The sequence below is a fragment of the Idiotropiscis lumnitzeri genome, chromosome 1, assembly GCF_059441095.1.
Source record: "Idiotropiscis lumnitzeri isolate Australia: NSW breed Sydney's pygmy pipehorse chromosome 1, RoL_Ilum_1.0, whole genome shotgun sequence".
NCBI classification, from domain to species: Eukaryota; Metazoa; Chordata; class Actinopteri; order Syngnathiformes; family Syngnathidae; genus Idiotropiscis; species Idiotropiscis lumnitzeri.
In genome coordinates, this window is record NC_142391.1 from 20,361,410 (window position 1) to 20,385,296 (window position 23,887).

The 23,887-nt window shown below is 41.5% G+C and overlaps 2 protein-coding genes across 5 annotated transcripts in view; one reads left to right on the forward strand and one right to left on the reverse strand.

Moving 5' to 3' along the window:
* ksr2 (kinase suppressor of ras 2) overlaps positions 1-16,168 on the reverse strand; it is a 62,220-nt gene extending 46,052 nt beyond the window's left edge. For 2 of the 3 annotated variants that reach the window (XM_088283624.1, XM_088283615.1), the window contains exons 1-3: positions 15,569-16,168; positions 11,809-11,949; positions 6,519-6,669 (exon numbers count right to left, since the gene is read on the reverse strand). In XM_088283624.1, coding sequence (XP_088139750.1) covers positions 6,519-6,669; positions 11,809-11,949; positions 15,569-15,751 — 475 coding nt within the window. In that variant the 5' untranslated portion in view covers positions 15,752-16,168. The remainder of the gene's footprint in view (positions 1-6,518; positions 6,670-11,808; positions 11,950-15,568) is intronic. The other variant, XM_088283680.1, reaches the window with a different exon arrangement.
* Positions 16,169-17,059: 891 nt separating this feature from the next.
* Positions 17,060-23,746, forward strand: rfc5 (replication factor C (activator 1) 5). 2 transcript variants are annotated; one of them, XM_088283924.1, is made up of 11 exons: positions 17,063-17,275; positions 19,794-19,858; positions 19,925-20,061; positions 20,121-20,200; positions 20,288-20,361; positions 20,436-20,595; positions 21,264-21,345; positions 21,439-21,568; positions 21,792-21,869; positions 23,225-23,279; positions 23,362-23,746. In XM_088283924.1, the coding sequence occupies exons 1-11, from the start codon at positions 17,229-17,231 to the stop codon at positions 23,459-23,461; spliced, it is 1,008 nt and encodes a 335-aa protein (XP_088140050.1). In that variant the 5' UTR covers positions 17,063-17,228; the 3' UTR covers positions 23,462-23,746. The 2 variants fall into 2 exon arrangements, with proteins under 2 accessions (XP_088140130.1, XP_088140050.1); XM_088284004.1 differs by lacking the exon at positions 23,225-23,279 and having other exon boundaries at positions 17,060-17,275.
* Positions 23,747-23,887: the final 141 nt, after the last annotated feature.

Genomic DNA, 23,887 nt, shown 5'->3' on the forward strand with positions numbered 1-23,887 from the left:
AAATACTATGTTTCCTCAAAATGGAACCCAAAGGGAGGAGATACAATTAAAACAGCAGAGGCCCCAGAATTGAACCCTGTGGGACACCATATAACAATGGAGCAGTGTGGGACTCAAGCGCAACCAAGGCTAACACGAATCGGCTGTAGGTTTTAAGCTATCAATATTTGACTGATAATGAATGTGCTTTGCCAAATAATTTGTGAGCGTTGTTAAGAGCAGTGTTTGAGAGCCGACATCAGCCACGAAGATGACGAGCTGCGAGCGTCTCCATCACAAAACAGCTTTCGATTCTCCAATTCGCTTTAATCAGCCCCCTGAAGACACTTTCCCTTTGCAACATGAAATTTGGTCGCCGCGTCTATAATGAGTAGAGCCACAAAGAAAAAAAAAACAGACAAGAAGTAACTTGGGTGACTTTTTCAGCAAAAAAAATAAAAAATGGAGGACAGCTTTGAATAATCTGCGAAGGGTGCGTGTGTGTGTGTGTGTCTGTACATGTGTGTTTGTGCACGTGTGTGGACCTTCATTCGTGTCTGCCTTTACCAATGTGTGTGTGGTGTGGAGAGTGTGTGCATCTGCGTGCGTGCGTGTGTGTGGGTGTGCGCGCTTGTTTGTGTGATAGTGTGCATTCAAGTGCATGTCCTTGTGTGTGTGAGTTTTCATATGTGCGTGTGTGTGCGTGTATATACGAGTGCATGCGCATGTACCTGCATGAATGTGTGTTTTTGCTGCGTGCGTGTGTGTGTCTTTGCGTTTGCATGCGAGTGTGCATCTTCATGTATGCGCGTGGTTGTGAATGCATGCGCACGTACCTGCATGCGTGTGTGCATTTGCCAATGTGTGTGCGTGTGCGTGTGGTGTAGCTGCCTGGTAAATGTATGAGTCATCGTGTTTGCAGCCAGCCGTGCGCGGTCCCAAGAGCGGAGAATTCCATTAGTTTCCCTCCTCCACCCATCACGCCAGCCGCAATGCCCGGCAACGCTTTCTCGTCCTCTTAGGCCGTGTCTAATCCGGCCGGATTGTAACGGACACGTTTTATATAAGCAAGCCAGCCAAGGCAGCCCCCACAACTCCGCCCGCCCACCCACTATGAGTCACGGAGACGCGGGGCAACATCTCACACGGACATAAGCTGTAATCCTTGGTCTTGCAAACGCATGAATGGGACCTGATCAAAAAGTCGAGCCAAATGCTGTGGTGATGCTCGCTCCAACTTGACCGCGTGTCTCAAAGTGAGGCCGCCGAGTTTCAGGTGAACGCAACGCAGGTGGCGCCATTTTGGAAAACGGCTGCAAAACAAAACAAAGCCACGTTTCGATGCTGAAGCCGAACGGAAAGCGGCTCAATTTTTCGATTATAGTTGAAACGCGAGACTTGAAGTTGGAGGCAAATGCGTCCAGTCATCCTTTGGGGATTTGTGTGTGAAGAATTGAGAATGGAATTGTGTCATCGATGTCCTGAATGAAGTGAAGAATGTGAACTTGAGCTGTCGCCAAACGTGAAAGGAAGAGGACGAGGATGTCAAAGAAAGCGGAAGTGCAATGTCAATTGGTCCCGTGAGGCCGGTGAAACGTGAAAGCTTCCGAAATCCAGCTTGGCTTTCCAACTCGGCCATTCCGGCTTTTCTTTTTCCAGTGACAGGTGAAAAATCAAAAATTGTGCACTATAGAAAGGCATGATAAGTGGTGCTCAATAACTTGAAAACTCAGGTGGGAAAAAAAGTGGACGAAGGCAACAGGTCCTCTATTCCAAAAGATTCTTCCAAAATGCGGGAAAATTCTCATTTAAATGTTTTTTTTTTTTAATTATTATTATTCCTGTCTGTTTCTTTTCTAATTCTTGTGTTGATTTTGGCATTCCGATCCAGACAAAATTGTCTTCTGCTCCCTCCCAGAAACGTCACATTGCCATTGAGAAGATGAATTTGCTTCAAATTTCTTTTGCCCATTGTACCATTCTGCGCTTGCCTCACTCTCACTGTCTCAATTGTCAATCGAAGCCATTGCGAACATTTAACGCTTTGTTTCCTTATTTATTTTACCATGTGTATGGTGTTCCACAAGGTTCTGTTTTAAGACCCTTGCTGTTTTCATTGTACTTGCTGCCGCTAGGTTCCATCCCACGAAAACATGAGCAAACGCAATGAAAATGCCCCATTTAAACACACACCGCCATTGCAATAAAAAGGGAATATGGTTGGAGATTCACAGAGGGGTACTATCGCTTTTGATAGTCCCAACAAGTGTCATGCCAACAGTTGACTCCAAATAGCCTAGATCATGTCCTCCATGGTGACAAATAAACAGCTACAGATTTGGTTGAGAGAATCTAAGAATGGATGATCGATTATTTTTTTTTTTTTTTTTCATACAACAGCAGCCAAAATATCACAAATTAGACAACACACGTACGAAATTTGTTGTTTTTTTTCAGTCTTAACCGTACGCGGTGAAAAGGCTCAAGCATGTAAGAAAGCTGAAAGCTAGCGGGGCTTTGTTAGCTTAGCGCAGTGCTTCTCAAATAGCATGGCAGGCCCCGCGGGGGAGTGCGCGGTGCGAAGCAGGGGGGGCCTGGGGAACATGCTTTTTTGGCCGTGCTACAATAAAATAAAATGTAATTGCACATTCATTCCAGTAGTTGGCAGCGGCGCTCTCATTGCCGATTGTGCGCAGCGAGTATTAACTCTACGGTGTAGGTTTGTTTTGCAATGAAAATGGTATTATTTATAGTTGCGACAGAGAGTGGGTGGTGGGGTGGGGGCCAATTTTTCTTGGAATTATTTTCCACATTTCACCCATTCTTTGTTGAGAGCATATCATGAATGAATGAATCAATATTTTCTGAACAATTTGGGGAGGTTGGTTTAAAAAAAAAAATGTTTTGCGGACTCCTTGGCCAGCCAAAGGCCTCCCCCACGGATAAGTCAAGTTCCGTCACCGCCCGTGAACTTACAATGTTTGCGAAAGTCTGCTTTTCAAACATCATAATACCTGGGTACCTTGACCTTTTTGGGGTGGGAAAAAAATGGGACTGAAATTGTCAAATGATGAGATGTCAAGATATTGCATGTCATCATAATGTGCAGGGGTTCCTAATGTTGTGTCCAGTGGGCATATGTCTACCCGGTGATTACTTCGGAGGTCATTGACCTCTCTGCCTTTTTTTAAAAAAAAAAAAGAAAAGTTAAATTTTTTTTTTTTTTTAATTTTTTTAAACATTCCACGCGCATGCCAAGCCCAAATAATTTAGACCCGCCGTGGTCAGTCATTCGTTTAACGACCTTCTGGTGCCATCGTTTTAACGAGCGGGTATGACGCTAGCTTTGCTTTTCTCGCTGGCGCTTTCACGTGCCGCCCAAAGAGATGCGTGACAGGTCACACTCAATAAAAAATATATATATATTTGTCAAGTTGCAAAGGCTGGAAATTGACTTTATATATACACACACACACACACACATACAAACACACCCGTATACGCGTTCGCTTGTGTATTTATCCACAGATTCAAATGTAATTGATTCGATTTATTCTAATGACTTAAATTATCCCAATATTCCAATCTGCTGGATAGTCTCTTTCTGGTGGAAATGCGGGAGTTTTTTTTAAGCGCATTATTTGCATCTTGAGGACAGAAAAGCGAAGCACAAAGACTTTGTCACTTCCAAGCTAACTGAGTCACTTGACGACCTAATTTGATTAATTATCTCACTTAATTAGATTCGGCATAAGCGTGCAAAGAGTGTGCGGAAGCAAAAACAACAGGAGGCCATCAATACAGATGAATGAGGGTGTGTTGCTATCTGTTGCAAAATCCTCACACTACAAAAAAAAACTGTCGACGTGTCCAAGATGACAGTGACTTTGCCTGTTTAATTCCCCGTTGATGGCGTTTTGGAGCTTGATGCCAAATGATGCCGCGTTGTCTCTGTATTGGCCAAACACAAGCACGCGATCGTTGCGATACTCTACTGCCCCCCTCTGATCATCTGTGGCATTGCAACAGCATTTCAAATGTGGTCTTTGTTGCCCCCCGGTGTTTCAATGCCAGCACTGCGCTCAGCAGCGCAAGCGACAAAAGCTCAACAAATAAGTATTGGTTTTTTTCCAGGTCACGATCATTTCAAATTTAAATGTTATATAAATGCACATGAATGGTCACTTAAGGCGGATTGATTGAAGTCTATCTGGGAAAAAAAAAACAAGTTTTAGAGCCAAGAATGGCGGGGGCTGCAAATGGAAAGCAGGTGTGTCTGCTAATTGTTGCCAATTGGAAGGCTGCTGTGATTGGCACGCCAAAATCACACTTGAACAGCCCATACTCCAAAAGGGACAAATGATCATCATCAACAAAAAAAAACAACAAAAAAAATTCATATTTCACAAAGTTTTCAAGAGTTGTTTGCATTGCCATAAAATCTCCTTTTCAGGTTTGGTCATTGCATTTGAAATTGCGTCACATATTAGAACGCTTCAAATGCCATTGTCATTTGCACATGTTAATGTAGGATACCCAAACTGCGGCCAGGGAGATATTTGAATTATTTTTCTGCATCCCACAGATTCTAAAATAATAATAATAATAAAAATATTTGGCGATGCTATTGGTTGCGGGTGGAGGGGTTACAACATCTGAAAACTCCTAAGAACACATTGGTTTTTATACAGAGCTAAAGGAACTTGACTTAATTACTTGACTTGATTTACAAATGACACGGAAAGAAAATGTCGAGAATCAAGAAAAACGCAATTGCTTTGTGCTCTGCGCTAAGCTCTGATTTGAGAACAAATGAGCACATTCGGGAGTCATCAAATGAAGGCAGGAGGTTTCAAATTATGCTTCCACGCCGCAGTTGGGGTTTTTCCCATGAGGTTAAGGTTTCAAATGACACTCTCAAGTTAGGGCGTCAAGACACGATTTGGTTTCCATTTTGCGGCTTTCAGTGGAATTTTATCCAAAACACGGTGGGCCTTCTAAAATGCGTCGGAAGAAATGCATTGACTGACAGATGAAGTCGGTCAGGGAGATGGTGGCCTCTTGTCACACTTGGAATCAATCCAGACAAAATGTCAGCTCTATATTTTGCATTGGTGTCATTTTCACATTTTGTTGTCAGTGCAGCGTTCTAAGCAAGTGAACATGAGCAACGAAATGGGGACAAATGTCCCACTGGGTTTTCAACCAAATAAAACACGCACAAAATGACCGCTTTTGTGTCTTGAAACATCTTAAGTGAAAGCAGAAAAGTGTCTCAAGGTCGCAACGTGATTTCCCAAAACATGACAGTCAGTCAAAACCATTACAATATGGAAAGATGCTTTCCGAACAGAAATGACAGCTTTCGTTATTATTGTCATTGCGGCTATTTGTCTGGATATTTGGAACTGTGTTGCCAATTCTTCTCAAATTATATTCAAACGTCTTTTTGAGTTTATTATTTTGCAGGCCCCTCCGATCCTTCCAAGGTTAAAAGTCGAGCTTCGCCAGTCAGGTTAGAAGGTGTCAAATGTGATTTATAAATAAAGCTGTATTGTATTGTATTGTATAAGACTTTGGGGAAAATTGAACAATGGGTTCCCTAGAAATTGTTGCCAAGCGGAAGATGTGCAAAATTGTGCAAAATCGAAAACCGCACTTGTTTGAGTTCAATAAAAACAATCAAACAATCCATTTGTGTGCGCGATACAATACTATACAATCCAACTTCATTTCTCAAGCGCATTTCCCAACAGCTGGAGCTGTAACAAAGCGCTTCCCATATGGTGTCAAATAAATTTGTGTGAAAATAGAACACAAATTAAAACACATTCGGAATAGAAACCAGAAGAACAGCGACAGTCAGTCTCATGTTGAGTAACGGTCTGGGCCCTCCGGCCTGGCCGGACACCCATTTTAAAGAAGGGTTAAATTAACAAAACCGGAGGTTGATTTTAATCCAGCCTACGAATCGGCCCTCATACGTGTGATAAACCTACTCGCGACAAAAATTGCTTCGGAACGCGTCTTTAGCGCCACTACTAACTGTTTGTGTAAGAAGAGACGTAAGACAGCAGCGTGCGTTCAAGCGTGCCTGTACTTCCTTATTTTGACATCACGTAACCTGCGCCTCCCCCCTGCTACTGGGGCATTCCATTACATCAGGGGGGGGGGCAATACAACAATCCCTAGAACAATCATTAGCTGGCTAATTGACTATTCAAATCCACTTGCCGTATTATGGTGGGAAGTGTTTTGTCAAATCGAATTGAGTTCACGGTTTGACTTCCCCACTGTTCTCTCTTTCTGTGGTATTGCATTCGGAGGCAATTTTTTTAGATGAAATTTTAGCCACGCCTGAGTTACGATTCATGGGCGGGACTAAAATCTATCTCTGTCTTTTTTTAATCCAACGTTTTTTTTTTTTAATTTGTCACCCCCTCCCCAAAAATCGGGCGTCCGGCTGAGCCAGAGGGCCGGACTGTTCCGCTCCCGGGACGGACTGTTGCTTTGCATCCTGCATAGAGGTCAGAGCTTACCGAGCTGATGTGCCTTCCTGAGGCTGGCCAGCGAGGCATTGAGGCGGGCACATTCCTCCCCGTTGGCACCGAACTTTTGCAGGAGTTCGCACACTTGCTGCTCGCTCATGTCCAGGAGGCCCTCCAGCGTCACCCCAGCGGGGCTCATGTCCTGCCAGACACAACATCAACACGGTCATGTTCCACATGCCGGAACCCGAGTTGCACAATGCTGGCTTGCTAACCTCCGTAGCATTTTGCAGGGAAGACTTGGACAGTTGGCATAAAATCCTGAGTGCAATACACACCCGTGTAGAACAAAAATGCACTTAAAAAATTTGTTTTTTCCCCCTGTCTACCCGAGTATAATACGCTAACCTGGATTGCCGGTCTCCATGATTATCACTTGGTCGTATTTGTGCAAGTGCATGTTTTGAAAACGAAAATGTACAAAATAACGAAAACTAAAATAAATAAAAAACATTTCCGTGAACGCAATAAAATAAAAAAGAGTGTTTTGGGGAAAACGATTACTAACTAACCCAAACCCCAAACGTGGAGAAACAATCCTTCGTTTTCATCTTTGTAAGCTCTTTGTGATCATTTAAAATGTAAAACATGGCGATGGCGGATTTACAACAGTTGGACAGCATCTCGGAGTCCAATGACAAAAATAATAATAATAAATAATCCGTTTCATCTGCCAGGTTTTTAGGATTTAAAAATATGAGCGCGATAAATAATTTCTCCCAAATTTCCTCCATTAATGACAAACAATACCATTTCCCCAAAACACGGGAAATGCGTTCTGGGCTGATGAATCCGTGGCTGAACCTTTCGGCCATATTTGGTCAAGTGATGTCAGGCAAAAACACAACACTGCTCCGCAGGTGGTGGCAGCATCATGCTTTGGGCCAAAAGAAAACTTTTGCTAAGACTGAAACCAATTTGAAACAATGCCAGAGAGCCAAGTAGAAGATTGTGTGAAAACTGCACACAAAGTGTTTCTTTTTTTCTCCTCCTCTCAAAAAGGTTTCACTGTTTTCCTCAATTGAGTTGTACGGAGTATAGGTCATCTTAATTGGGGAGTAACTTTTGAAATGATTTAATTTATAAAAATAATTCAAATACTGCACTTTTCTTGGACTTATTGCCCACAAGTTCAAGTGAACTGTTATGTTTTATTTGTTAATGGTTATTCCGCATTATGGTTCATAAGGTAATAACATTTATAAATGTTATCTTTTTTTGATGAGTAATACTTGCTACCTTAAAAAAAAATAATAGCACCTGACAAATACACCACATACAAAAAAAAACTAATAAAAACTAACAAATCTATTCTGAAAACTAATTAAAACTAACTGAACTAGAAATAAAAACGAAACTAAGATGAAAAATCCAAGACGATAACTCTGGTCAACATCAAAGTGTGCAGAGTCACTGACATCGAATAAAATAAAATACCTTAGAAAAGTCACCCGACAGCTTGGATGCCACTGAATGTTAGCAACATGCGCCGTTAAAGAAGAAAACATTTAAAGAAAAAAAACATGCAGCGTAGAATGCGGTGTCAGTCAGAATTCAAATCAAAGTCACCTGGGTCCAATACTTGTATGTCAAAATTGACCAATTTACTTGATAAATGTCAGAAACAGAAAAAAATGTTGAATAAAGATTATCATATGGAATGGAAAAAGGCCAGCAAAGGAATCCGAACACATCTAGCAAACCGACAACTGTCCGCTAAAGTGAAGGACTTGTACTGCCAAAATGTCCTACCCGTGCGAAACTTCCCACCAGAGGCTAATTTGACAGCCAAAGTACTACCATGCGCTTTCAGATTGCTTTATTTACATGCATTCAGATATAACTTTTTTTTTAAACCCTTAGTAAAACACACGCAGACGCAAGCAGGTGGGACGTCCTGGCAGTTGAATTTACCCATTTAGAATATGTTTGTCTATGTTTATGCATAGATATGTTTTAAAAATTACTTTTACGGGTGATATAAAACGAGTGCGGCATAAGACGATTATAGACAAACCAGCATTTTGGCAATGGCTTCGTGAAGCCACATGAAGCAGTCAAGCCCTGCAGGGAAATACATGACACACGTTGGGGTTTCACGAAGATTCATTTCCTCGACTCCGCCATCTTGTGGACAGAAAAATGTATAGCTTTCTTGGTGCATGCAATAAGGTGGTGGAGAGTAAATCATGCTCTGAATACAAAAAAAATATTTTGAAGAGTGTTTTAACATGAATTCTTCTTGTTATTTTGTCTTTGTTTGTGCTCATGCAACAAGTGAAATTGAATTACACTCAAACCTCGCCAATCATTTCCTGATTCAGTCACGTGGTACACCGGCTTCGCGATGCTTCAAACGTCACCACGTACCTCACTAACACGCGCATCGACTCGCCGTCCATGAACCACCCATCTACTTTACTCAGCACGCGCTTCACGGATTCGACCCGAGATGCACATCACTAGTACGGGTAGGAAGGAATTTCAGAACACTGGTCCGTGGCGAAAAAAATATAAAAAAAGCTTGCGGGGGGCCACTGCGCTACAGTTTGTTTTTGTTTTTAGCAGGTTAGTTTAAATAATGACAAAAGAAAGAGGAGAATAAAGAGTGATCGTATTTCAGCAGAGAATATTTTACCTGTGACAAAATGATCCAAGCAAATTTGAACATATAGTTGGACTTTAGTCGGTTGGCTGTGTTTATTGTAGCCAGGCACAATCGTCGTCATCTTTCACTGATTTGTGATCACTTGCGGGAGTCTGTAGAATCCCTTTTCCGCCTTTTGTACAGCCAAAAACAACACACACCTCTCTCATAATGAGCATGACATCTAAAATGGACGCGGGCGCGGCATTCTGGGTGATCCTGAAACTTAAACGCTCTGTCGGAATTAAAAATAAATAAATAAAAAAAACTCCGGTTTCCTCCAAAGACTGAACGTGCCCCCAAACCCCAAAAAAATAAAAAAATAAAATAAATGCATTATATACATAAATGCATTATATACATAAATACACACACATATACACATATATATATAAATACATATATATACATACACATATACACATACATATATATATATACACATACATACATATATATACATACATATATATATATAAATATACACACATATATATATATATATATATATATATAAATATACACACATATATATATATAAATATATATATATATAAATATACACACATATATATATACACACAAATATATATACACAAATATATATATATATATATATATATATATATATATATATATATATATATATACACAAATATATATATACACACAAATATATATATACACATACATATATACATATACACATACATATATACATATATATACATACATATATATACATACATGTATACATACATGTATATGTATACATACATATATACATACATACACATACATGTATAAATACATGTATATGTATACATACATGTATATATATATATATATACATACATATACATACATGTATATGTATATATGTAGATATACATATATATATATATATATATATATGTATGTGTATATGTATATATGTATATATATATATACATGTATGTATATGTATGTATATATATATATATATATATATATATATATATACGGTTCGGTTTGATAGTTTCACGGTTCAAAATTTTTTAAATACTTGATTGAAGCTACTTACATTTGTTTAAACTCAAAAGTAAACATTTTACATTGAATTAAATCTATTTTAGCAATACCATTTTCTGCTGTGCATAATTAGCAAAATTAAAAAAAACAGCACCATGAAAACAAATAATATTGTACCAATACAAAATAAATTATCTGAGAAATGACCCATCTTCTGGGTGCACTCTAAGCAACAGATTACAGCATATTTGACAAATAAACAGGTCCTTAGAAAATAAAAGTTAGACTATACTTATCTTGTGAAGTATATATTCAGCACCATTAACTTATTAAACAAAAACAGGACCTTAAACTTAAACTCTTGGGTTAAAGATATAGGCTATATATGGTATGTAAAAAATATTAAAACATGTATTATAACATTTATTTATTTTAAATATAAAATGAAATATATTTTTCTGTAATCCATCTTTATCAGTCAAGTATACATAAAAAAAAACAATGATCTTTCTTAATGGTGTATTATTTGAAACATGATTGTTTTTAGAATTTGAATCATTGTAACATAAACTCATCCAAATGCAGTAGTGCATCATCGTGGGTACTTGTTTGTATTTTTATATATCGTATAGGCAGAAAATAAACACTTTATCTCTTAAACATTTTTTAAACCACTGTACTTTGTATACAAATAAAGATGTATTGAAGTGTATTGCACAACTCCAATATATTTTAAAATATTAAATAAAATAAATATAGTATAGTATAGGTATAGTTGCGTTTGGGCGCACTAATTTCCATCCTCCGCAACTTCTTTCAGACTTCTGGTTAAATCATCGGCCGTGTGACTGAATAACGTTGCATTTAATGCCCTACTCGGCAGTGATGTAAAGTGCCGTAACGGTCGTACAGCTTGGGCCAAAATGAATGTGGGAGGGGCAGTAACGTACAGTGAATGGGTCTGCGCTCGCCAATCCAGCATATAAAACGGAAGGCGGAGTAGACAGTGCTGCTCCTCATCGTCATAAAACTTTGCTTATTTTCTTTTTGCCCATTTTTTCCTCTCTTTCTCTTCTTTTTCCACACTGGGCACCTGATGACTTCTTTGGTCATGACTTTTTGCATCACCTTTTGCCAACACCGTCCATTCAACCGCCAATCAACCTGAATATGGCTGCTGATATGGCTGGATTTTTTTTTTCGTGAATATTTCGGAAGAACCTGCAAAACACTGACGCCGCAAAACATGAAGCACCAAGTAGCAAGGGAACACTCTAATTAATGACCGATTTTTTTTAATCTTACACTGCACAATCATTTCATATATTATAAAAAATGAAACCCTTCTCCTATAAGTATCAAAAACCAGCATCGAAACATTTCTGAGAAAAATAAATCTCACAAACTTGCTATCAAAGCGAATTCAAACTAACCAAATTCAGAAAGTAAATCCCAAACGATTCTAATTGTGCTTCCAGAGGAGATGAAAATGTGAACATTTTAGTGCCTTGGACCGCTGACGTTTTGGTATTTAAAAAATAAAAAATAAATAAATCAGTAGCTGAGTTTTGGCCACCAAACGTTTTGGGATTTCCCACACAATTTGCGTATTGCTCATCCCACCTGCATGACCTCTTTCCTCAGGTTGACGATGCGGAACCAGTGGCCCAGGCGAGGGAAGTCGTCCAGCTCTGCGCCGCGCTCCTCCAAGGCCACTTTGCGCTTGCATGACAGCTGCCGGCTGAAGTACTTGACCAGCTTGCCCTGACGAACGAGCACAACAACAAAAAAAAAACAGATTGAAAACAGGAACAATGTGTCAATACCTGCCACCTTGACCAAAAAAAAAAAAAAAAAAAAAAACGGATTTGGAAAAGTTCAGAGTAAATTTTGGGGCACGTTTTCGGTAACTTTCTGAGTTGTGTTTTTTCCAAATTTTTAGAGCATTTGTGGAAACGTTTTTTGCGAAATGTCTGCCTAAGTTCATGGTAAATGTCTGGAAAATTTCACTGTCAATTTCAATTAAAAAAAAAAAAACTTTGGGAAAAATTTCCAGAAACATTCATGGCGAATTTCTGGAAAGCTTAAGGCTAAATGTCTGTAAAAGTATTCCACAAGTGACATGGTCTGTGTTTGTTGTTTTGTGATTTAGTATTTAGTTTCATGTTTTTTCCGTGTTTCGTGTGAGTCTTGTGCTATCTGATTGTGTTCACCTGTGTTTTTCATCTCACTCCCTCTTGTGAACCAATCAGCTCCCTCAAACCCTTTGTGTCTTGTCCAGGTGTTGCTCGTTGTTTCGTTACTTTCTTTGTATTTAGTTCCCTGGTTGCGTTCGCTTCTTGTTGGTCCATTGTCGTTGTTCCTGTTGCAGTCTGTGTCGTGTTCGTGTCTGTTCTCCATGCCAGTCTCGTTTTCCCCAAGTCGAGTCCTTGTTTTGTTGAGCCCTGTTATTTTCTACTTTAGTATTTTCTGACTTTCCCCGTGCCTTGTTTGCCTTTTTATTTCAAATTAAATCCCATTTAAGTTCCCCAATCCTTGCTTCCCTGTGTTTGGGTCCTCCTCAACCTCCACCACAACCTGACAGATTGCAGTATTCATCCTATTGAGGTTTAAAAAAAAACAAACAGCTGCCTACCATTTTTTCTATTTGCATTTTGTATGCAATGAGCATGTTTTTTCGGAATTGTGTTCCATGTGGCTGTTGGACATTTCATGGCTTTGGTTTTGTGTTTGTACTTAAAACAGTTTGACCGTTTGCTATTTCACTGTTTAGGCCACCAAAAATAATTATTTGCTCAGAAATATCCATTTGTGTTTAGAAAACAAAAGCTATCTCACTTTGGCTCAGGCTTTTATGCTATGAACGTAACGCATTGCCATCGTTCTACTCACTTTGTCAAGTGGCCAGCAAATAAACATTTTTTAAAATGCGAACTTAACTAATAAGTTAGAAGGAATACAGATGAGTTTTTATTTAGGCAAAAGTATTTCTTTACCGCCATCCTGTGGAATCTTAGAAACTCTGTGAATGTCAGCGTAAGAGCTTCACTTGTATGGAGGACTGAAAGTGAAAAAAATAAAAATAATATATATATATATATATACCATGAAATGTTGAATTAAAATTGTCAATGATGATGAATGAATGAAACAATTAATGACATTTTTCTTGAAGGCGGCACAGAGGCGACTGGTTAGCACAATGGCCTCACAGTGCAGAGGTCGTGGGTTCGATCCTGGCTCCGGCCTTCCTGTGTGGAGTTTGCATGTTCTCCCCGTGCCTGTGTGGGTTTTCTCCGGGTACTCCGGTTTCCTCCCACATTCCAAAAATATGCATGGCAGGTTGATTGGACACTCTAAATTGTCCCTCGGTCAGTGTGAATGGTTGCTCGTCTCTGTGTGCCCTGCGATTGGCTGGCGACCAGTTCAGGGTGTTCCCTGCCTACTGCCCGAAGACAGCTTGGATAGGCTTCAGCATGCCCGCGACCCGAGGGAGGAGAAGCGCTCCAAATAATGGATGGATGGAATTTTAATGAAACATTTGATGGTGTATTTATTTCTTGAATTTTCACACTTTCAGCCCTGCATACACTTGGGTCAAATTGTTGCTTTGCCGCCATCTTGTGCCATGTTGGTTCCAAGGAGCCATGCTGAAGAGAGCAATGTAGTGCTTTGACTTCATTTGGTGGAATCTTTTTGGGGGATGCGGGGGGATCACTTAATTGGGAGCAACTTAGTCTGAATGGCCTATGTCGACGTAAGTTGTTGAAGAACGATTAAACAAACAAAGGTAGTACTTTGCCGCCACCTGGTGGCACATTGGTGTGAAGGAACAAGGTTGAAATTTATTGAGGAGCTTTATTTAGACGAACATAGTGCTTTACTGAAATCTGTAAGCATTTAGAAAGAATCCTTTTTGTCGCAACAAGCCACGTAATATGCCGACAAAAAAAATAGGACCCGACCGATATGGATTTATTTTTTGTTCAAAATCCATTCTTACCTGTACCGCTTCTCCTCACAAGGGTCGCGAGCATGCTGGAGCCTATTCCAGCTGCCATCGGGCAGAGGTTGGGTACACCTTGGACTTGTTGCCAGCCAATTGCAGGGCACACAGAGACAAACAACCACTCACGCGTAGGGCCAATTTAGAGTGTCCAATCGACGTGCCGTGCATGTTTTTCGAATGTGGGAGGAAACCGGAGTACCCGGAGAAAAGCCACGCAGGCACGGGTAGAACATGCAAACTCCACAAAGGAAGGCCGGAGCCGGATTCGAACCCACAACCTCTGCGCTGTGAGGCCATCGTGCTAACCAGTCGATTACCGTGTCAGCCATTTTCAAAATCGATTCAGGTAATTGGAAAAGTACAACTAATAATTTTTTTTTGCAAGTACTTTTCTACTTCTACTTGAGTACAGAAGTTGACTCACTGTTTCAAATTTTCGAGGTGTGTTGTGTCGGCCGACACTATTCAGTTTTACTTTTGAACATTTGAGTTAGTACTTTTTTACTCTAGTTTGAGGTGAAGGAGACAATTCATATTTGGCAGTAATTTTTCTTTTTGACTTGTGTGCACTGTACTTTTTTGTGCAGGGCTTGGCTCAGTACTTGTTCTTTCACCAGCTTTTATGTGACTGTAAAAACGTTATTACATTCATTCTTTTGTACCTAAGTACATTTCAAAGTTTGTATTTTCTTTTTCTTGCAATCATGCCTAGGCGTTGAATCTAGACATATATATATATATATATATATATATATATATATATATATATATATATATATATATATATATATATATATATATATATATATATACTTAAATATAAAATAAATAATAATGAATAATAAATTCTGACTTTTGTACTGAAGTACATTTCAGCTGCTGTCCCTTTTTTGTTTGCTTTAGTTAATTCATTACTTGAACTTTTGGTATATAATTGATAGTAAGTACAGCGGAACATTCATAATAAGAACTTGTTTACTTTTTTTTAGTATCCAAGTTGAATCAGTACTGTGCTTTTACCAGAGGAGCCCAATGCATGTTTGACAGCAGGAATATATACTTACTTTGGTACTCAATTACATTTCCTATTCTGTACTTGTTTTTGTGGTTGTTGCAGCAGTTGAATCGGCTCTCACACTTTTTACCGTACTTTTACCTCTGGTATATTTCTGTGGTCCCCTTGCATAACGAGGAGGAGGAGTGATGGGGAGGGTTCTTATTGATGAGGGGGCTCATCCTTTCTTCCTCGTGTCCACCTGCAGAATACAACTGCAGCCCCCACCTTTTTTTCGTTTTGCTTTTTTTCCCCTCAATTTACGGCTCTGCACTGAGTTACGCAATGAGAGCAGGAAGCGCGCGCGCTCACTCACTCACCTCGAGCGTGCGCATCTCCTTCTGCGTCAAGTCGTTGGATGTGGCACATTTGGTCCTCAAGCCCTCCAGGCTTGAGATGCTGATGTCGATCATGTTCTGCACCAGTTCGCACTGCTGCAACGCTTTGTGCGCGTTCGCGCGCGCCGAACGCGTTCCGGTCTCGTCCTCGCTCATGGTTCCCATCCACGCACACGCACACTCGCTCTCCGCTCCTTTTGCGTGCGTGTGTGCTCACGCGCGAGGAAAAAATGTCCGAAGAGGTGGCAGGAGGCGTCGCGGCGGCGTTATTCGCGGCTCCATCACTGAGGGAGAGGATGATGATGAGGGTGATGATGAGGGTGATGATGATGATGCCTCATCACGGTGGTGATGGAAGAGGAGGAGGAGGAGGAGGAGGAGGAGCTCGCAGTGAAGCGAGGATGGCGGCCGGTCGACGACGACGACGACGACGGACGCGGAGGCTCCAAAGTGGAAAACTACATAGGTGGTGGTGGTGGTGGTGGTGGAGGGGGGTGCTGCTGGGGTGGGGTGGGGGGTCCCTTAATGCGGTTCAAGGCGATGAAGAAGGTGGTGGTGGTGCGTGGTAGTCCCGCGTCATGTTAGCCGTCAATCAAAGCCGCGCAAATCTCGCGAGAACACAACCGAAACTCCGAACCTGGAGTGGGTGGGTAGGGGGCTTGCAGGAAAAGTCCACTCAGCGACTTTAGTACTGCGCTACCAGCATTCACACATTTTGCGATCATTTCACAGAGTTACAACTTTAAACACTTCAGATATTTAAAAAATATCGAAATAAAAGCATGATAAGTATTTATTTGTATCTAACTCTAATTTCTACTTCTTTTATTTATTTATTTATTTATTTGTCTGTTTATTAGGGTGACTGAGTCAAAATTTGAAAATAAAAGCCTAAAACTATAATTTTTTGGTTTTCTTAAGGACCTCTAAAATTAGGATTTACTTTTGGTTATCTGAAGCACTTTGAGCACCTCAGGTAGAAAAGCGCTATACAGGCGACAGCCCATAAAGTATACCTCTAAAATTAGGATTTATTTACTTGTTATCTAAAGTATATATCTAAAATTAGAATTTATTTCTTTGTTTTCTAAAGTGTATCTCTAATTTCCAGGGACGAGGTTTAGGTTGGAGTCGAGCTGAAATGGGTTCCTCCCACATTCTAAAAACACAATTCCGGATCAGGGGTGTTCATAATTGTTGGATCGTTTATTCAGTGCAAATTAATTAAAAAATATAAATCATAATAATAATAATATTGCAAGAAAACAATTCTATTTTTTAAAATAAACTGGAATTTAACTTCCTTTAACATTTATGTTAATTGATTTAAAAAAAATAAGAGAGTGAAAATGACATAACATTTCTTGCAATGATAAAAGAATATGTCCAATGATTTACGCTAAAATATCGTATATTATGTAAATATTCAGTACGCCATAAGAAGTTTTATCCTCCCTCCCACCGCCACTTCTAATTTCCCCGCCTACAATACCAGAAAAAGCCTTCCCATTGGCTCTACGTCTTGACGCATGGACGCTTCTTCCGGTTTGTCTCGCGCGCGCCAAACACGGCGACAACGATAGCAAGTTGCAAGTTGGAGTGTCGTCCAAGTTGTCGTTTCTTTCTCCTGCGCAATTCAACGATGGCCTCCACCTCGAAATTACCGCTGCAGTCCAGAAACTTGCCCTGGTGAGCGAACGTCGCAAGGCTTGGCTGCAGCCGCCGCTTCTTCTTGATAGCTTCTCTCGGCTTCTTGCTGCTTCCGGTTTTGGAAAGCCGCTTGTCGGTGCTTCGCGACAAGTTCACGAGCTTGATTTGAGCTCACAGCTTTTATCGCACAGTGATTTAAAAGGCAAAAAATCCCACTGGCCCTCAATGCTGGGCTGTGAAACAAAACAAAACAAAATACAAATCGGACGCTGTCAAAGTCCTCCTTGCCTCTAGGTGGCGCTACACTGCGGCCGTTTGACAAATCAAGTCCGGTCGTGACAACAAATTGAAAACTTTTTTTTTCTTTATTCCCTGGCAAGACCAATACGTTATGGTCTTTTAAAGGCTTCAGAAAGTGGGCCAAATGTTTATCTTGTGAAAAGACTGAAGCTGAGATCTTGAGGTCTCAGTTTCCTTTAAGACCTTGACCCACCGTATTTTCAGTAATAAATCTATTTTAAGAATACTCACTGTGTTTTTTTCCCCACAAACGTCCTAGATTCGTAGTTAGACCCATAGCAACGCCCGAACAACAAAAATGCTTTTTTTTCGTCGAACTGCCTCGGTGCTCTGTGGCGATGCATTGTTCACATTCTGTGAAGCATCTTTTTGAGCGGCCAAATCAAAAAAATAGGGCACGTAAATGGACCAATTTCGTTGTTGCAAAGAGGGTCAAGCCAGTGTTGACGAGTTTTCTTTGCCACTTGCACTTTGAAGATCTCTGCTTTCTCAACCGTTTTTCTTATGATAGAGGGTTTGCATAAAGGTCGGTGTGATTGCAATCCATTTTGAAAAATGTCTGCGATGTTGCGTGTATTGTGAAAGCTTGTGTGTGACTGATGGCTGTGATGTATGTATGCAGAGTGCGGGCGCAAGGATCCGAGGAGAACAAGCGGGCGGGTGCAAGTGTGTATAGATATTCCTTAAATACATTACTAATGACAACGTAGGAGGAAACCAACCCACTACAACATGTGCTCTTAGTTCCAGCAGAATGATCTCATCGTGCGTCATTGACAGCACGGCAGAGCATCGAATTTAAATCAATGACACAAAGCTAATAACCCCAGCCGATATACAGTAATCCCCCGCTACTTCGCGGTTCACCTTTCGCGGGTTCAGTGCTTTGCGGGTCTAAAAAATATTCAAAAATTAAAAACTTTTTTGCCCGGGCACGATCGGGGCTCTCCATTCGCTCCGCTCCGCGGGGGCATTGTAGTTTCGCCGAGCGGCACGACGGGGCGCTGGAGCGGTTAGACGGCCGGCGTGCGCCGAAGAAGAGCGTGGGCGGAGAGGAGAGTGGCCGAAGAAGAGCACTTTCCGCCCGGGGCAAGTTTGGGGCGACATTTCAGTCCGTTCAGACCGTACGAGAGCTCCGGGCGGCGTGCGTGGCAGTTAATCCGAATACGAGCACCTTAACCGGGCACGGGCGGGGCGACATTTCGCTCCGTTCGGACCGTACAAGAGCTTCGGAGCAGGAGGAGGGGGAGGCCGGCCGGCGTGCGTGGCAGTTAAGCCGAAGAAGAGCACCTCTTCCGCCCGGGCACGAGCGGAGCGCGAGGCTGTCAGTTATGAATGAATGGATAAATAAAAGAAGAATGCCACCTTTCATTTCACAGGGCACACCGGACGGCGTACCAGCAGGTAAAAGTCAAAGTAATTAAATAAATACAAAAAGAAGTAATTGAATAAATACAAAAATAATGGCTGGGGAATAAAAAAAAGAATAAGTTTTAATAATAATTTTTTTTTTTTTTTGTTATAACATGAATTTCACTCTCTCCCTCTCTCTACCCGTATATATATATATATGTGTATATATATATATATATATACATATACACATTTTTTTTATTTTATTTTATTTTTTTAAGCATTTTTGAAGGTGCGGCGCTACTTCACAGATTTTCAGTTTTCGCGGGTGGTCTCGGTCCCCATTAACCGCGATAACCGGGGGTTTACTGTATATCTTACCATTCTTACTGCCAAAATGTCCTACCTGTGCGAATCGTCCTACCGGAGGCTGATTTGACAGTAACACGGACACTTTTTTTGGGGTGGTCAAAGATGCGTTATCCCAGCGTGCGTGCTATCAACATAAAAATACTGCATGGAAATGATCAAATTAAAAACGAGGTGACAGAAGAGATTGCACTGAATATTGTTTGTCAAACACACAGCGAACATTTCTGAGAGCCGTGCAAAACGAACCCGTGAGACCTGATCACACGAAAAATTTGTACATATTTGAAATAATGTCCCTTTTTTAAGTATGGGAAAGTCTTTTTTTTTACCCAATTTGTGGACTCAATAAAACAAAACAAAAAATGATTTAAAATAACGATTTAGTTGCAGCAGCCCGACTCAAAAGTAACAATGAATCAAGAGTGAATAGTCGCGTTTGTGTCAGTCTGCGGAAGCAAAAATAACCTAACTGTATCAGACAGCCATTGTTTGTTGAAGCAATCCTTTTCCAGCTGGACTCTTTGTATTCCAGGGTGGAAAAATATCGGCCCCAGAAATTAGATGACTTGATTTCACACCAAGACATCCTCGCTACCAGTAAGTCAAAATCCAAAAAGCATCTAGAGACATGAAAAGTGATGCACGAATGCACGTTTTTCACAGTCCAGAAGTTCATCAATGAAGACCGTCTGCCGCACCTGCTGTTCTACGGGCCGCCCGGGACCGGCAAGACATCCACAATCTTAGCCTGTGCCAAGCAACTGTACAAGGGCAAGGAGTTCAACTCCATGGTTCTGGAGGTACGTCCTCTCGGCCCATTTGCCACCTGGCCGTGTTTTGACCGCAACCGGTGTTGCAGCTCAACGCGTCAGACGACCGAGGCATCAACGTGGTGCGAGGGCCCGTCCTGAGTTTTGCCAGCACCAGAACCATCTTCAAGTAAGACGATGCATGTGCACCCTCGTCCCCACTTCAAGGGCCACTTGAATGAGTCACTCAATGGCTTCTTGGAACGTGCTTGTTCAGGAAAGGCTTCAAGTTGGTGATTCTGGACGAGGCCGACGCCATGACGCAAGACGCCCAGAATGCGTTACGGCGAGGTGAGCCGTTAGAAGCGCACGCCCCCTTTTGGCAAGTCGCCATCATGTCCCTAACTCGTTACTGTCGTTGTCAGTGATGGAGAAGTACACAGAGAACACTCGCTTTTGCCTGATCTGCAACTACCTGTCCAAAATCATCCCGGCGCTGCAGTCTCGCTGCACCCGCTTCCGCTTCGGCCCGCTGTCGCCTGACCAGATGATACCCAGACTGCAGCATGTCATCCAGCAGGAGAGGTTGGTGGCTGCCTTCGCAAAACATTCACATTTTAAAAAGGGGCTGCATGAAGCAAGGACGGAAGTTGATTTTAGTCCGGCCCACGAATTGTGTGCGATGTATTCGCAAGGCGGCTAAATCTCAAAAATTGCCTCCGAACGCATCTTTAGCGCCACTACGAACTGTTTGTGTCAGAAGAGACGTAAGACAGCAGCGTGCGTTCAAGCGTGCCTGTATTTCCTTATCATGACATCACATAACCCGCGCTTCCCACCTGCTACTGGGGCATACCATTACAAAACCATTATAAACCTCTGCCGTTCCCACGGCGGTGTCATGCACGGATGTTTTTGGTGGGGATCAATTTATATGATTAAGGCCGGAGGCTGACCGGCAAAAGGGTCAAGTGCCCAGCTCTGGCCACGCCCCTTAAACAAGTTCCGTCATGGCATTTGATCAAGCTAGCTTGTGTTTTTGTTCTAGTATTCTGGTTTGCTTTTATGCTGTCTCGTGCGCTGCTTTTTCCTCCCATTTCTCGCACAAACGTGGTCAAAGCATTTTAAATCAATTCAGTAGTATCAAAATGATCTCATACGAGGACACTGAAACTTGACAATCAACGGGGGCATTCAAGTTTATTGAGGATTGTTATTTATTTATTTTTTTATTTTCTTCGCCCCCCCCCCAGCATCGACATCACTCCAGATGGAATGAAGGCACTGGTCACCTTGTCGTCGGGCGACATGCGAAGATCCCTCAATATCCTGCAGGTAGGTGCCCTCCATTTTTTTTGTGTCCTCCTAATGTTGTGATTGATGTGTTTGTGTGTGGGGGTGGGTGTGTGTGTGTGTGTGTGTTTGCAGAGCACTAGCATGGCGTTCGGCCGCGTGAGCGAGGACACGGTGTACACGTGCACAGGACAGCCGCTGCGTTCGGACATCGCCAACATCCTGGACTGGTCGCTCAATAAAGACTTAAGCACCGCCTACAAGCGTAAGTCAAGGCGGGGGGGGGGAGGGTTGTGTTATCAACAACTGTGTATTTTGGTGGAGCTCGACAAATGGATGGAAGGAAGAATGTTAAACAATTGGAGCTCTTTGAGAAGAGTCAGAAAGTTGTTGAATGAATGCTAGGTGGTTTGGAACATTTGTTGAGCTTCAGCATTCAACTGAATTGTGACATTTGTGTCTAACGCTCGTCATGATGCGTCCATCAGAGATCCTGGAGCTGAAGACGTTGAAAGGTTTGGCGTTGCAGGACATCCTCACTCAAGTCCATCTGCTCATCCATAGAGGTACGGTAAAGTAGTCCTCCGAGACGCCACAGCAGAAAAGTTGACATTTGTTGACAGTCGACAACAGCGTCACATAGGGCTGAACTATTTTGAGAGAAAAAAATCAGATTGCGATTTTTTCAACCAATGTTGCCATTTTCATTTAATTTGCGATTTTCTTCACAATGTGCAGTGTCATTTACAAACATGACAGAAAATTAAAAACAATCAAAGCTATTATTGTAATCATGCAAAGACACCAAGGCGCTTTTGTGAGAGGGGGCAGTTCTTTCTCAGGTTTTTAAAAATTACTTTCTGTCAAGTATAATTTTGGATTCATGTGTAATTCTGTATGCAATTATGTCAATCAAATTATTGTCCCTTCGCAATGCTAAATTAATGAAAAGGTATAATTTGGAGAACTATTATTGTGTCGATCTCAAAACTCTCTGGTGCAAATAGTATTGATGAGATGATAAATATTTAATATATGTTTGACATCAAACTTCGTGATGATGCAGCCAATTCATGAAGCTGTCTGCGTCACGGCACGAGTCGGCGTCTATTTCGGATCAACTCCTCATGGATAAACCCTGGAGGTGATCCTCTTGAACGCGACGCATCACGGGGCCGCTTCAGGTGCATCGATTTTCAGCGAACAAAACGTTCCGGCAAGGAGCCCGACTCCACAGCGGAGTGCGGCCGCATTGGAACGCGACATTGACTGACGTACGTGTAGCTCGGAGCTGTTTCGTTCCAAAGAATAAAACGCCGCGTTGTAGTTACGTCGCCTACAGTTGAAAAACTGGAGCCAAATAAATGTCAACTCATTCCCACTTCCTGACTGGTGCGTCCGCACCGTGATCAGCAAAGAAGCAGAATGCAAGTGTGGCGCATCCTCCCAGCAAACATCTATGTAGCTCTACTCACTTCCACAGTTGCTCATTCTCGTCTAAATGGTTAATCCTTTTGATATGATGAAGTGGTCAGAAGTAGGGATGTCCACGTGAATTTTGATGCCAATTAATCACCGTGTTTGGACGTTATAAGCAATGAAAGTACAATGATTTCCAATGGAGAGTTTATAATCGGTCCCTTTTGTGACTCTCGCAGAATTTGTGAGAGCGGAGGGGGCGTGGCATGGCCATATGACTCATTAAAAGTAGATTTTCAAGTCGTCTCTTACCTAATTTCTCCAAAATGAATAATAAATAAAAAAGAAAATGATAATTAATTTCAATTTCCTGATTAAAAAAAAATTTATAAACTGAGCTTGTTAGTGAAAAATGGGCCATCTTGGATCTTGTCCTCGTTTAATGTGAGTGCTGTCTTGTCATTATTGGATATGGCTCTGTGTGTGTTTCATGACTTAAAAGTGGACTTCCCGTCCTCTGTGCGGATGAATCTGCTCATCAAGCTGGCCGACGTGGAGTAAGTCCCACAAGTTGGGAAAGGTGTGATGCAAGCGAGCAGCCTCCTGTGCTGACCCGGCGCCACTTTCTCTGGCTTTAAGGTACCGGCTGGCATCGGGCACCAACGAGAAGATCCAGCTGAGCTCCATGGTGGCTGCTTTCCAGGTCGCGCGTGACCTGGTGGTCAGTGAGGCCCAGTGATGGATGGCCAATCGCAATCACGACTCCTGTCAGACATTCATTCACGTTTAACGTTCACGGACAGCAATAGGAAGGAACAAAAAGGTATGCTGAGGTCCAGTCAGGCAGCTTTTTTTCTTTTTAACAACTGGAGCACATTTGTCGCCAGGTTTTCACACAAAAGTTCTAAATTGATAACATTTTATTATAAAATTGTTAGGCCAAATTTGTCAAAAAAAAAAATCTAATCACGTCCTTCCAACTTTTCATGTGGAATACATTAAAAATCTCATTGGTTGCCAATTATTTAGGTCTTGTTTTTGTTGTTGATGTTCACAATTGCGTCACTAACCTTTCACATAATTTTTTTTAATTCAAATTAATTTAGCATTTCAAAATACTTTGAAATCTGCCCTCAAATTTTCATGTGAATTTTTAAAAGGGCAA